Source organism: Piliocolobus tephrosceles, chromosome 5 (assembly GCF_002776525.5).
Source record: "Piliocolobus tephrosceles isolate RC106 chromosome 5, ASM277652v3, whole genome shotgun sequence".
Lineage (NCBI taxonomy): Eukaryota > Metazoa > Chordata > Mammalia > Primates > Cercopithecidae > Piliocolobus > Piliocolobus tephrosceles.
The window spans coordinates 48840551-48854001 of record NC_045438.1 but is presented as its reverse complement, the minus strand read 5'-3'; the positions used below and the strand labels follow the sequence as shown (position 1 = coordinate 48854001).

The window sequence follows — 13451 nt, the reverse complement described above, 5'->3', positions numbered from 1 at the left end:
ATAGATAGATAGATAGATAGATAGATAGATAGATAGATAGATAGATATAATTAAAGCTTAGCCAGCATTTTGGCACTTATAGAAATCAACCTATTCTAGATATTTACCCTGTTTTTCCTGGTGCTTCTTAATGGATAGGGAAATGAGATAATGTTTTTGGAGAAATGTTGATGCCTATACATAGAATGTGAAATTTGAGGGTGGGCGTGGTTGCTCATTCCTGTAATCCCAGCACTTTGGGAGGCCAAGGCAGAAGGATCATCCGAGGTCAGCAGTTTGAGACCATCCTGGCCAACATGGTGATACCTCGTCTCTACTAAAAATACAAAAATTAGCTGGGCGTGGCAGCAGGTGTCCTATAGTCCCAGCTACTTTTTACTTACCAATTTCCATGTGTTAACTCAACATGATCTGATTACCACTCCCAAGATTGACTCTTTTCTCTTTTAGTTAACGTCACTTGTCAGTCCTTTCTGCTAAAAGTTCCTTCAGGGGCTTTTTATCTCTAGGGTTTTTGTTTTTGTTTTTATTTTTATTTTTTTTTTTTTTGAGACAGAGTCTGGCTCTGTTGCCCAGGCTGGAGTACAGTGGCCCCATCTTGGCTCACTGCAATCTCCACCTCCCAGGTTCAAGTAATTCTCCTGCCTCAGCCTCCCGAGTACCTGGGACTACAGGTGCCTGCCACCATGCCTGGCTAATTTTTGGATTTTTAGTAGAAATGAGATTTCACCATGTTGGCCAGGCTGGCCTCAAACTCCTGACCTTAGGTGGTCCACCCGCCTCAGCCTCCCAAAGTGCTGGGATTACAGACGTGAGCCAAGGCTCCTGCCCCTTCAGGGGCTTTTTAACAAAGTTGTCATTTCCTTATAAAGAAATCGCCATCATCATCATCATCATCACAACTTCAGAGTCATATAGGGTATCATTTACCAAGAACGTTTTATATTAGAATTCTACCCCATGGAAATGGAAAAGGGCCTTGAAAATGATCTAGATCAAATCCTTCATTTTACAGATGAGGAAGTGGGCTCCAGGGAACTTGAATGATGAGTCCAAGTGAACACAGCTATGTGGGGCAGAATTAAAGTAAGAAAAAACTGATTTATATTAACATCTTTTCTTTTTTTTTCTTTTGAGATGGAGTCTCACTCTGTTGCCCAGGCTGTAGTACAGTGGCATGATCTTGGCTCACTGCAACCTCTGCGTCCCGAGTTCAAGTGATTCTCGTGCCTCAGTCTCCCCAGTAGCTAGGATTACAGGTGCATGCCACCACGCCAGGCTAATTTTTGTATTTTTAGTAGAGACGGGATTTCACCACGTTGGCCAGGCTGGTCTCGAACTCCTGACCTCAAGTGATCCGCCCACCTCAGCCTCCCAAAGTGGTGGGATTACATATGTGAGCCACTGCGCCAGACCCAAACTGATTATTTTAAAAGTCCTTTCATCTGTATCATACTCCATTTGATTCCCACAAAGTTCTTCAAGGAAGGGAAGTGTAGATACTCCATTGAAGATGGGTATACCGGAATCCTACTCCCCTTTTTCTCTTACCATCAGGAATCTCATCCAGCTCATTGAAATCATCCTGCTGTGGATGAGTGAATTCCAGTGATGTAGAAGATTTTTCTAGACTTCTAGTAGAGAACCAAAAGTTGATTTCAGAATCAATTCTGTGGCTCATAATAAACATTTATTGTCACAAATGAGTGAAAACTATCACGACAATGCATTCATTGAGAATATTGATAATGTAGCAATCTCTGTTATTTATTGAAAATTATTCTCCATGATATTGTTGCACAGATAAGTGTACAGCACATATATACATATACACACACATATACAGAATAAATGTTTACACTGGCTTGCTTTGTAAAAAAATGTTCTTAGGGCCAGGCACAGTGGCTCACGCCTGTAATTCCGGCACTTTGGGAGGCCCAGGCAAGGGGATCACCTGAGGTCAGGAGTTCAAGACCAGTCTGGCCAACATGGTGAAACCTCGTCTCTCTAAAAAATACAAAAATTAGGGGCCAGGCACGGTGGCTCACGCCTGTAATCCCAGCACTTTTGGAGGTCGAGGTGGGCAGATCATGAGGTCAGGAGATCAAGACCATCCTGGGTAACACGGTGAAACCCTATCTCTACTAAAAATACAAAAAAATTAGCTGGGCTTGGTGGCGGGTGCCTGTAGTGCCAGCTACTCGGGAGGCTGAGGCAGGAGACTGCCTTGAATTCAGGAGGCAGAGCTTGCCTCCTGGGTGATAGAGACAGCCTGGGTGATAGAGACAGACTTTATCTCAAAAAAAAAAAAAAATAGCTGGATGTAGTGGTGGGCACCTGTGGTCTTGGCTACTCGGGAGGCTGAGGCAGGAGGATCACTTGAGCCCGAGAGGCGGAGGTTGCAGTGAGCCAAGACTGCTCCATTGCACTGCAGCCTGGCAATAGAGCAAGACTCTGTCCCAAACAAAACAAAACAAAACAAAACAAAAGCTTGTTCTTACTGTGTGCCAGAATTACAAAAGTTTAAAAGCATTAGTCTACAAGTTCTGGGGTATTTAGAGTATAGGTTCAGCCTATTTAGGTCATTATGTCAATTTAAGAAGCTTAACTAGTTTACTGCCGGGCATGGTTAAAGTAAGGTAAAATAGAGATGAGGCCTGAAGAATCCTGAGAAGACAAAACCACTTAGGCCTCATAAGTGAACTCAACCTTTCTTGATTTGCACACATAAGGAAAATTTAACTTGAGCTAACTCTTATAAATGCCTGTATTAAAGAAAAACAGGACTTAAGCTCAACCAATCAGAAGTAGCCAACAAACTTTTATAACTATGAACTTTCATAGGAGATCGATCAAATAAGGCAACTGTATAATTGTATCCAATCAGATGTTTTCTTTGCTTTACTTCTGTGTCTGTCCTATAAAAGCCTCCCCACAGATTCTCTTGGTGGAGTTCCTGAACCACTTCTGGTTTAAAGCTGTCAAGTCCATGAAATGTTGTTTGCTCAAATAAACTCTTTTAAAATGTTTATTGTGCCTGCATTTACCTCTTTAACAGCAGTAAAGATATAGTTTCAGGGCAGGGTACAGTGGCTCATGCCTGTAACCCCAGAACTTTAGGAGGCCGAGGCAGGCAGATCACCTGAGGTCAGGAGTTCGAGACCAGCCTGGCCAACATGGTAAAACCCTGTTCCTACTAAAAATACAAAAAAATGTAATTGGCATGGTGGTGGGCACCTGTAATCCCAGCTACTCGGGAGGCTGAGGTAGGAGAATCTCTTGAACAGGGGATCGCGCAGTGAGCTGAGATCTTGCCACTGCACTCCAGCCTGGGTGACAACAGTGAGACTCCATCTCAAAAAAAAAAAAAAAAAAAAAAGATACAGTTTCATGATAGAAAGCACAACTGTAATGAGGTCAAGACAAAGCTAGGTTTCCATTTTTACTCAAGTTTCTATAAGACATTGGGCAAGTTATTTATCTTATCTGTGAAATGGGAAAATTCCACCTATTTGATACAGTTGTTGTGAAGTTATCTGTGATGACACAGGCACCTTGATGAATTATAATTCATCATTATAAGCTTTCTCTTTTTACCCTCTTTTTGCTTTTCCTTCCCCCACCACTCATCCAGTGAGGCTACATCTATAAATTGGAAATTTCCTTGTTTATACCTAGGTCTCTGTGATCATACAAAAGAGTCAGCTCTAGCTCTGGAATGCTGAGTAATGGAGCTGGGAGTTTACCTCGGGTGGGGCGGGGTGATTAGGACGCTTCAGTTTTCATAGTAAAGGTAGTAATAGCAGCAGTAACCATCGCTGTCATCATTTGTGGAAAATCTACTCTCTGCTAGGCATTGAGCTGAGGTTTAGATGTATTTCAGTGAAACTTTAACATTCCTCAAATGGAATTTATGATTTCCCACCGTGATCCAACTCTCCCTCCCTGCTCCTTTCTTGCTTCTGTCTTCGGATATATCCATTCATTTATTCAAACTACCAACTTCATCCTTCCCTTCCCTCACCATCACTGCGATCTAAACCACAGGTAAGCCCTGGTGATTTGAATTCTTTTTTTTTTTTTTGAGATAGAATCTCACTCTGTTGCCCAGTCTGGAGTGCAATGGTGCAATCTTGGCTCACTGCAACCTCCGCCTCCCGGGTTCAAGCAATTCTCCCTGCCTCAGCCTCTCGAGCAGCTGGAATTACAGGCGACTACTATCATGCCTGGCTAATTTTTTTTTTTTTTTTCTGAGGCGGAGTCTCGCTCTGTTGCCCAGGCTGGAGAGCAGTGGTGCAATCTCAGCTCACTGCACCCTCTGTTTCCCTGGTTCAAATGATTCTCCTGCCGCAGCCTCCCGAGTAGCTAGGATTACAGGCACATGCCACCACACCTGGCTAATTTTTGTATTTTTAGTACAGACAGGGTTTCACCATGTTCGCCAGGCTGGTCTCAAACTCCTGACCTCAGGTGATCCACCTGCCCTGGCCTCCCAAAGTGCTGGGATTACAAGCGTGAGCCACCATGCCCGGCCTCAAATTCTTTTTTTTTTTTTTTCCTTTTTTTTTGAGATGGAGTCTCACTCTGTCACCCAGGCCAGAGTGCAGTGGTGTGATCTCAGCTCACTGCAACCTCCACCTCCCAGGTTCAAGTGATTCTCCCTACCTCAGCCTCCTGAGTAGCTGGAATTACAGGTGCCCCCTACCATGCCTGGCTATCTTTTTTTTTTTTTTTTTTCCTGAGATGGAGTCTCGCTCTGTTGCCCAGGCTGGAGTACAGTGGTATGATCTCAGCTCACTGCAACCTCTGCTTCCCGGGTTCAAGTGATTTTCCTGCCTCAGCCTCCTGAGTAGCTAGGATTACAGGTGTGTGCCGCCACACCTGGCTAATTTTTGTATTTTTAGTAGAGATGGGGTTTCACCATGTTGGCCAGGCTGGTCTCGAACTCCTGACCTCAGGTGATCTGCCCGCCTCGGCCTCCCAAAGTGCTGGGATTACAGGTGTGAGCCACTGTGCCCAGCCTCGAATTCTTAAACTAGGCCAAAGTCATCCACTTCCCTTCACCTCCATTACCACCACTGGAGACCACACTGCTATCATCTCTTAAGATATTTTATCACCAGGCGCAGTGGCTCATGCCTGTAATCCCAGAACTTTGGAAGGCCGAGGTGGGCAGATCACGAGGTCAGGAGATCAAGACCATCCTGGCTAACACAGTGAAACCCGTCTCTACTAAAAATACAAAAAAGTAGCCGGTCGTGGTGGGAGGCGCCTATAGTCCCAGCTACTCGAGAGGTTGAGGCAGGAGAATCAATTGAACCCAAGAGGCAGAGCTTGCAGTGAGCCGAGATTGCGCCACTGCACTCCAGCCTGGGCAACAGAGTGAGACTCCATCTCAAAAAAAAAAAAAAAAAAAAAAAGATATTTTATCTAGCTCGGTGCAGTGGCTCATGCCTGTAATCCCAGCACTTTGAGAGGCTGAGGCGGGTGGATCACCTGAGGTCTGGAGTTTGAGACCAGCCTGACCAACATGGAGAAACCCCATCTCTACTAAAATACAAAATTAGCCAGGTGTGGTGGTGCATGCCTGTAATCCCAGCTACTCAGGAGGCTGAGGCCGGAGAATTGCTTAAACCTGGGAGACAGAGGTTGCAGGGAGCCGAGATCGCACCATTGCACTCCAGCCTGGACGACAGAGTGACACTCCGTCTCAACAACAACAACAACAAAGATATTTTATCTAGAGCAGTGCTTCTCAAAGTACACACCCAAAACTCAATCATTAGCATCACCAAGGAATTTGTTACAAAAGCAAATTTCTAGGCTCCACCTCAAGACTTCTACTGAGTCACTCTGGGAGTCGAACCACCAATTTGTTTTTTGATTTTTTGTTTGTTTGAGACAGGGTCTTCCTCTGTCACCCAGTCTGGAGTGCAGTGGCTTGAACACCTGGGCTCAAGGGATCCTCCCACCTTAGCCTCCCAAGTAGCTGGAACTACAGGCATGCACCCCCATACCTGGCTAATTTTATTATTATTATTATTATTTTGTAGACACAGAGTCTCCCTATTTTGCCCAGGCTGGTCTCGAACTCCTTGGGCTAAAGCAAGCAATCTGTTTTTTTAACAAGTTCCCCAGAGGATAGTGATTAGTGCTCAAATTTGAAAGCCCCTGCAGACTATAGGTATGTCAGAGTAAGGAAGAGGAGCTGAGGAAATGTAAAATTTTAAAATAGAATACAGTATATTAAAAGTCTATATCAGCAGATTGTTTTTATTTTTATTTATTCATGTATTTTTTGGACGGAGTCTCCCTCTGTCGCCTAGCCTGGAGTGCAGTGGCATGATCTCAGCTCACTGCAACCCTCACCTCCTGAGTTCAAGGGATTCTCCTGCCTCAGTGTCTTAAGTAGTTGGGATTACAGATGCATGCCACCAAGCCCAGCTAATTTTTTGTATTTTTAGTAGAGACGGGTTTTTACCATGTTGGTCTGGCTGGTCTCGAACTCCTGACCTCGGTGATCTGCCCGTCTCAGCCTCCCAAAGCGCTAAAATTACATGCATGAGCCACCGCACCAGGCCTGTAGATTATTTTTAAAAACTCACTGGCAAAATAACTAATTTATCATGAGACAAGTTAATGAAGAAATCAGGTATTTGGAGATATTTGGTTTTATCTTTTTTTTTTTTTTAAGCTCTGTTGGATTTGAGATACTTGGTTTTAAAGGGCAGACAATTAAATATTGAAATTAAAATGCATTTTCCCTAAGAATAGCATATGTTTTAGGAACACATTTTCATTTAAATACTTGTTATTTGTTACAGACGACAACAACACATTTTCTGCTTATAGCAGAGATTAAATCTGAAAGATTATAAATAGTCCAATTTATTTTTTACCATACTCACTGTTGCTGAAATTGAGCAATGAAAGTAGATAAGCTCATTTAATTTTTGCTTACAGTCAGCAATCCTTTCTGGCACTCCTATGTGGGGCATTCCACAATGCCTTGGGGGAGCTGACTTCAAGGAAAGACTGATATGTTAAAACATTTTCCCTGTCACAAATTCACACCAATTTTTTTTTCCCTCACAAATGCCTTACAGGTGAGCCAAGCCCATGCTAAAGCATTACCCATTAAAAAGCCCTTCATCAAGGAGTGTTTGGTGAAAGAAGTGGGAGAAGAGTTAAGAGCAAACTAAAAAGAAATGAAAACAGAGTGCAGACAAAACAGGCTAGGGAGAGAAAGGAAATAAACCAAGTGAGGCTGTGGGGATGTAAATCCTTTTCTCTGGGCTGGGTAGGGCAGGGGGGTGCACACCTGTAATCCTAGCACTTTGGGAGGCTGAGGCAGTAGGATCACTTGAGCCTGGGAGTTCTAGACCAGCCTGGGCAACAAAGTGAGATCCCATCTCTACACAAAATTAACCAGGCACTATAGCATGTCCCTGTAGTCCTAGCTACCGGGGAGGCTGAGGTGGGAGGATCACCTGAGCCTGACAGGTCAAGGCTGCAATGAGCCCTGATTGTACCACTGCAATTCAAGTTTTGCCACAAAGCGAGCAAAATTTTCTCTGAAATTTTTTATTCTACTCTGATAGGCAATAGCCAGTTAGGTTTTCATCTGTGTTGATGCTATGTGAAGACCAAGTTCTGGCCAGGCGCGGTGGCTGACACCTGTAATCCTAGCAATTTGGGAGGCTGAGGTGGGCGGACCATGAGGTCAGGAGTTAGAGACCAGCCTGGCCAACATGGTGAAACCCTGTCTCTACTGAAAATACAAAAAATTAGTGGGGCGTGGTGGCAGGAACATGTAATCGCAGCTACTTGGGAGACTGAGGCAGGAGAATCGCTTGAACCCGGGAGGCGGAGGTTGCAGTGAGCCAAGACCACGCCATTGCACTCCAGCCTGGGTGACAGAGCGAGACTCCAGTCTCAAACAAACCAACCAACCAAAAAATAAGTTCTGCCTGGGAATTATTAGATCAACAATATCACAACAGGTATTTTATTATACACAGTGGGGTCAGACTAGATGATTTCTAAAGTCACTTGTAATTCTGAACTATGAAGATTTGGAAAAATTTGATAACACATTATAGACAAGAAGCAAATTTCTGGGGGAGATGTATACAGATGCCCATGAGGATCAAAAAAGAGGGCTCTGTGAATTGCATCCCATACTGTTTAAGGTAGGAACCAAGAGACTTCAACTCACCATCAAGTTACTTCTGAATTAAGATGAGAACCGCCTCTCCTACAGAGAACGGTAAAATTATATGAAAGCCATCTGACAGGAGAAGAAAAAAAGGAAACACGGAGGGAAATGATCTTTAGAATCACACTTCCTGCTATTTCTCTTTTTTGCTTAGGAGATACAAAAAAGGGGCTGGACGCGGTAGCTCACGTCTGTAATCCCAGCACTTTGGGAGGCGGAGGCTGGCGGATGACCCGAGGTCAGGAGTTCAAGACCAGCCTGGCCAACATGGCGAAACACCGTCTCTACTAAAAATAAAAAAATTAGCCGGTCGTGGTGGCGGGCGCCTGTAATCCCAGCTACTCGGGAGGCTGAGGCAGAAGAATCGCTTGAACCGGAGGTTGCAGTGAGCAGAGATCATGCCATTGCACTCCAACCTGGGCAACAAGAGGGAAACTCCCTCTCAGAAAAAATAAAAAAGCCTTTCCTTTTAGGCGAGAGCTGCGCTACCCGAGGGTGTCGGACGCCGTTTCTCGTTTTCATCATATAGATAACAGCCGTGCTGCAAAGATCGTCAACGTACCTAAAAACCGAAGGACCTTCTGTAAGAAGTGTGGCAAGCATCAGCCTCACAAAGTGACACAGTATAAGAAGGGCAAGGATTCTTTGTATGCCCAGGGAAAGAGGCGCTATGATGGGAAGCAGAGTGGCTATGGTGGGCAGACAAAGCCAATTTTCTGGAAGCAGGCTAAGACCACAAAGAAGATTGTGCTAAGGCTGGAATGTATTGAGCCTAACTGCAGATCTAAGAGGATGCTGGCCATTAAGAGATGCAAGCATTTTGAACTAGGAGGAGATAAGAAGAGAAAGGGCCAAGTGATCCAGTTCTAAACTTTGGGATATTTTTCTTCTGATTTTGAAGAGAAAATGTTGAAGCCCTAGATAAACTACCTGAGGGAAAACAGTGATATTCTTATGCAAAATAAATAAATAAATAAATAAAATAAAAAAGTAAAAATAAAAGGGAATGTGTTAATAAGAGACCAGAGATTGCTAACTGTTTCCTAGTTATGCAAGAAAAGACTTAAAAGTGCAGCTGGGAAGTATCCACCAAACAAACTGATTTATCAATCTTGTCTTCTAATAAATTTTACCCTATGAGAATGTCCACTTGGCTGTCTCTCGTGCTCTTAAACATGATTATGGAAAATATTTTTTTCCAACACATTTTAAAGCTCCAGTTAAAACTCTTGCTCTGCTTCTTTGAGGTGCCATCATGTTATGTGCGTAGAACAAAAGATTCTCACTCACATAATTAATCCCAGGAAACAGAAGATCATTACAGTCTTATCCAGAGTTGATGTATGCTTGCACAATACTTTGGGTAAACAACAACACCACACGTATGATTAATGACATTTGCATGAGTATTTTTTAAAAAGGCAGTGAGTTGAATATAACATTCCGGGAAAAGTATGTGTGGAGTCATTATAAAGGAAAGTTTGATATCCTTTTTTACTACTCATTTTTTAAGTCACAGATCTACCAGGTAATTACTTGAGGAAGACCCATGAGTGCCAGATACATGGTGGAGCCCTGAGGTTAACTCTCTTTATGTCTGTTCTCTGTCTTTCATGGAAATGCCAACATTTTTGTATCAGAAGGAGCATGATTTTTATACTCGTAAAATTCATCTGCCAGCCCTTACAAAGAGACACTCCCATTCCTGTTCCTGAAAAAAAAAAAAAAAAAAAAGACAGAAAACTGAACTTTTCCTTCAGCTGTAAAATTCCATTGTTTCAGAATCTCAGAAACACATATCTTTCTTCTCACGCCATCTAACTCTTCTCCTTACCAAGTACAGTAAGTCATATGGACTCGCCCCTGTTGTTGAAGGCCATGTTCTTCTCCAGAGTACTTTCCTTCTAATTGCATTTTTTGTGACACACACGGATGCACAGACACACACGCACACATAAAGGCTTAGTTATCTCAGTTTTTCTGAGCTGCCTTATACAATTGAAGATGTAAATAAATGAACTCTATGAAGAACTCATCAAAGAGGTGGCACCGTGGCAATGTCTCAATGAGTTTCTCACATATGGAGAGAGAAGCTACAAGTGACAGGACATTGGGGTCATGGTTACTTCTTTAAATAGTGCCTTGGTCAAGCTTAGTGAAACAATCCCCCGTTAGGGGAAGTACATAACATGCTCTGCTCCTATGGTTAATGCTGGCCTGAATGAGGTTTGAAATCTAAAAGACATTATTAATATGGGTGAGCAGGCACCGGATTTTCTGCACCATTTCCCTCTCAATGAACACAATTCTTTTTTAAATGGATTGTCTAGGCATAATTTTTTTCCTATGCCTTATAAATGAAACAACTAGGTGCTAGCTATCTAATGAATGTTCTCAAAAATCAGATGATGTTGATTCCAAAAGCAAAGAGACACTTAACAAAGAACCCTTGTTCTAGAAATGAGGTCATTTGGACAGTCTATCCATTAAGAAAAAGCCTATTTTGCTTTCAGAGGTCACCTATTGGGGCAGGAAATCCATCTTTCAGCCAGCAAACTAACATCTGGCCTAAGTCTTCTAAGCTGAAATGTCAATTTCCTGATCTGAATGGAACATACATGAAAGAAAAAAAGATGAAAAATACTTTTTCATCTTTTTCATGCTGAAGAATTCTTCAGCAGCAGCATAAAGATTATCCAAAAAAGAGCTACTTTTTAGTAATCAAAACCAATAAAAACAGTAAAATGTTTGTATGAAATATTTGCTTCTATAATAATGCAAAGATAAATGATAGCAAGGGTACAAATCAATCATTCACTGGTAAATCAATACATAAATCTACTTTAATTTAGACCAACTAATCACAATTTATGGTGATTCATCCCAGGCTGGGTAAGTTTTACTTTTGTGCTGAGAAACGGGAGCAGGAGGAAGCTTACTAGGTGCAAAAGTAATCACAGGTTTTGCCACTATTTTTTTTTTTTTTTTTATCCCAGCTATTCAGTTTTTTGAGACGGAGTCTTGCTCTGTCACTCAGGCTGGAGTGCAGTGGCACAATCTCAACTCACTGCAACTTCCGTCTCCTGGGTTCAAGCAATTCTCCTGCCTCAGTCTCCTGAATAGCTGGGATTACAGGTGCCCACTGCTGTGCCTGACTAATTTTTGTATTTTCAGTAGAGATGGGGTTTCCCCATGTTGGCCAGACTGGTCTCGAACTCCTGACCTTGTGATCCACCTGCCTCTGCCTCCCAAAGTGCTGGGATTACAGGTGTGAGCCACTATGCCTGGCCTCACTATTTTTTTTAAATTTAAAAATTTTTTTTTATTTTTTATTTTTGAGATGGACTGCCGCTCTGTCACCCAGGCTGGAGTGCAATGGCACGATCTGATCTTGACTCACTGCAACCTCTGTTCCTGGGTTCAAGTAATTCTCCTGCCTCAGCCTCCTGAGTAGCTGGGACTACAGGCACCTCCCACCAAACCTGGCTAAGTTTTTGTATTTTTTGTAGAGACCGGGTTTCACCATGTTAGCCAGGATGGTCTCTGTCTCCTGACCTTGTGATCCGCACACCTCAGCCTCCCAAAGTGCTAGGATTACAGGTGTGATCCACCATGTCTGGCCCGGCCTCACTATTTTTAACTAATAATTAAATTAATAGGATATAACTTGAAGAGAACTGAGAAGGTGTTTAACCTACATAAGAAAGTCATGGTTTAAAGCTGTTTAAAAGTGCCATAAAATAGCCAGGCACAGCACACCTGTAGTCCCAACTACTTGGGAGGTTAAGGCTGGAGAATCACTTGAGGCCAACAGTTCAAGGCTGCAGTGTGCTCTAATTGCATGTGTGAGTAGTCACTGCACTTCAACCTGGGCAACAAAGTGAGACCCCATCCCTTAAACAAAAAAGTGCCATAAAACACTTCACATATAATTCTCTAATTTACCACTCAGTTTACTGTGTGTGTGTGTGTGTGTGTGTGTGTGTGTGTGTTTGAGACAGAGTCTTGCTCTGTCACCCAGGCTGGAGTGCAGTGGTGTGACCTTGGCTCACTGCAACCTCCACCTCCTGGGTTCAAGTGATTCTCCTGTTTCAGCCTCCAGAGTAGCTGGGATTATAGGCGTGTGCCACCACCCTCAGCTAATTTTTGTATTTTTAGTAGAGATGGGGTTTTGCCATGTTGGCCGGGCTAGTCTCGAACTCCCGACCTCAGGTGATCTGCCCACCTCGGCCTCCCAAAGTGTTGGGATTACAGGTGTGAGCCACTGCACCCAGCCACTTTTTGTGTGATTTAAACATATTCCATAATTTTGACTAGTCTTTCTTCTACCAGCGTACGTTATAGAGATTTCTATTGTATGTGTCATTCATTCATTCATTCATTCATTCATTCATTCATTCCTCCATGTAACAAATACTGATTGAGTACCAATTATGTCTGACATGTGCCAGCTCTGGAGTTCTGGATCACCTAGCCTAGTAAGAGAGATAGAAAAGTAAATAATAGGCATATATACCCCATAAAGAGGTTCTCAGAGGAAAGAATGGCCAACATGATGTGGAGCAAGAGGAGCTCATGAAGGAGTTGAGCCCCCTACAAAGGGATTGAGGGGCACAAGTTTCACCAGACAGTAAGGGAAGTGAAAGGAAAGATTTTCTAGGCAAAGGGAAAAGTCTGGAGATGTTAAAGATTGTAAAGTCCTAGTGTGGAGGGCAGGATGTGACGGTGGAGGTAGGAAGCAGTAACCAGTGTGGCCCCGTATGCCAAGCTCGGAGGGAGGATTTTATTATGTACACCCTGTTTAGTGGTAAGCATTGCTCTAACTCCACCCCCTTTTATCTTTCAAGCAAGAAAGATGAGTAGTAATCCAAGTGCATAATAAAATCTAATTATGACTTAACAGTTACTGTGATAAGAGCAATATGGCGGTCAGGCACGGTGGCTCATGCCTGTAATCCCAGCACTTTGGGAGGCCGAAGCAGGCAGATCACCTGAGGTCAGTTCAAGACCAGCCTGGCCAAAATGGTGAAACCCCGTCTCTATTAAAAATACAACAATTAGCCGGCCCTGGTGGTGATGGCTGTAATCCCAGCTACTCAGAAGACCAAGGCCCTAAAATTGCTTGAACCCAGGAGGCAGAGGTTGCAGTGAGCCAAGATCACGCCATTGCACTCTAGCCTGGGCAACACAGAGAGTCTCTGTCTCAAAAAAAAAAAAAAAAAAAAAAAAAAAA

The 13451-nt window shown here is 43.2% G+C and overlaps 1 protein-coding gene across 1 annotated transcript; it reads left to right on the top strand.

Moving 5' to 3' along the window:
* The first annotated feature begins 8142 nt into the window (after positions 1-8142).
* On the top strand, positions 8143-9175 carry LOC111523641 (60S ribosomal protein L36a-like). The gene is made up of 2 exons (XM_023188411.3): positions 8143-8192; positions 8665-9175. The coding sequence occupies exons 1-2, from the start codon at positions 8143-8145 to the stop codon at positions 9086-9088; spliced, it is 474 nt and encodes a 157-aa protein (XP_023044179.1). The 3' UTR covers positions 9089-9175.
* Positions 9176-13451: the final 4276 nt, after the last annotated feature.

Excerpts from the sequence above, each read along its gene's own strand:
- LOC111523641 (XM_023188411.3), top strand. The coding sequence starts at position 8,143 with ATGAGGATCAAAAAAGAGGGCTCTGTGAATTGCATCCCATACTGTTTA. Across the intron at positions 8,193-8,664 it reads TGCATCCCATACTGTTTAAG|AAAAAATAAAAAAGCCTTTC; the intron begins GTAGGAACCAAG and ends ACTCCCTCTCAG.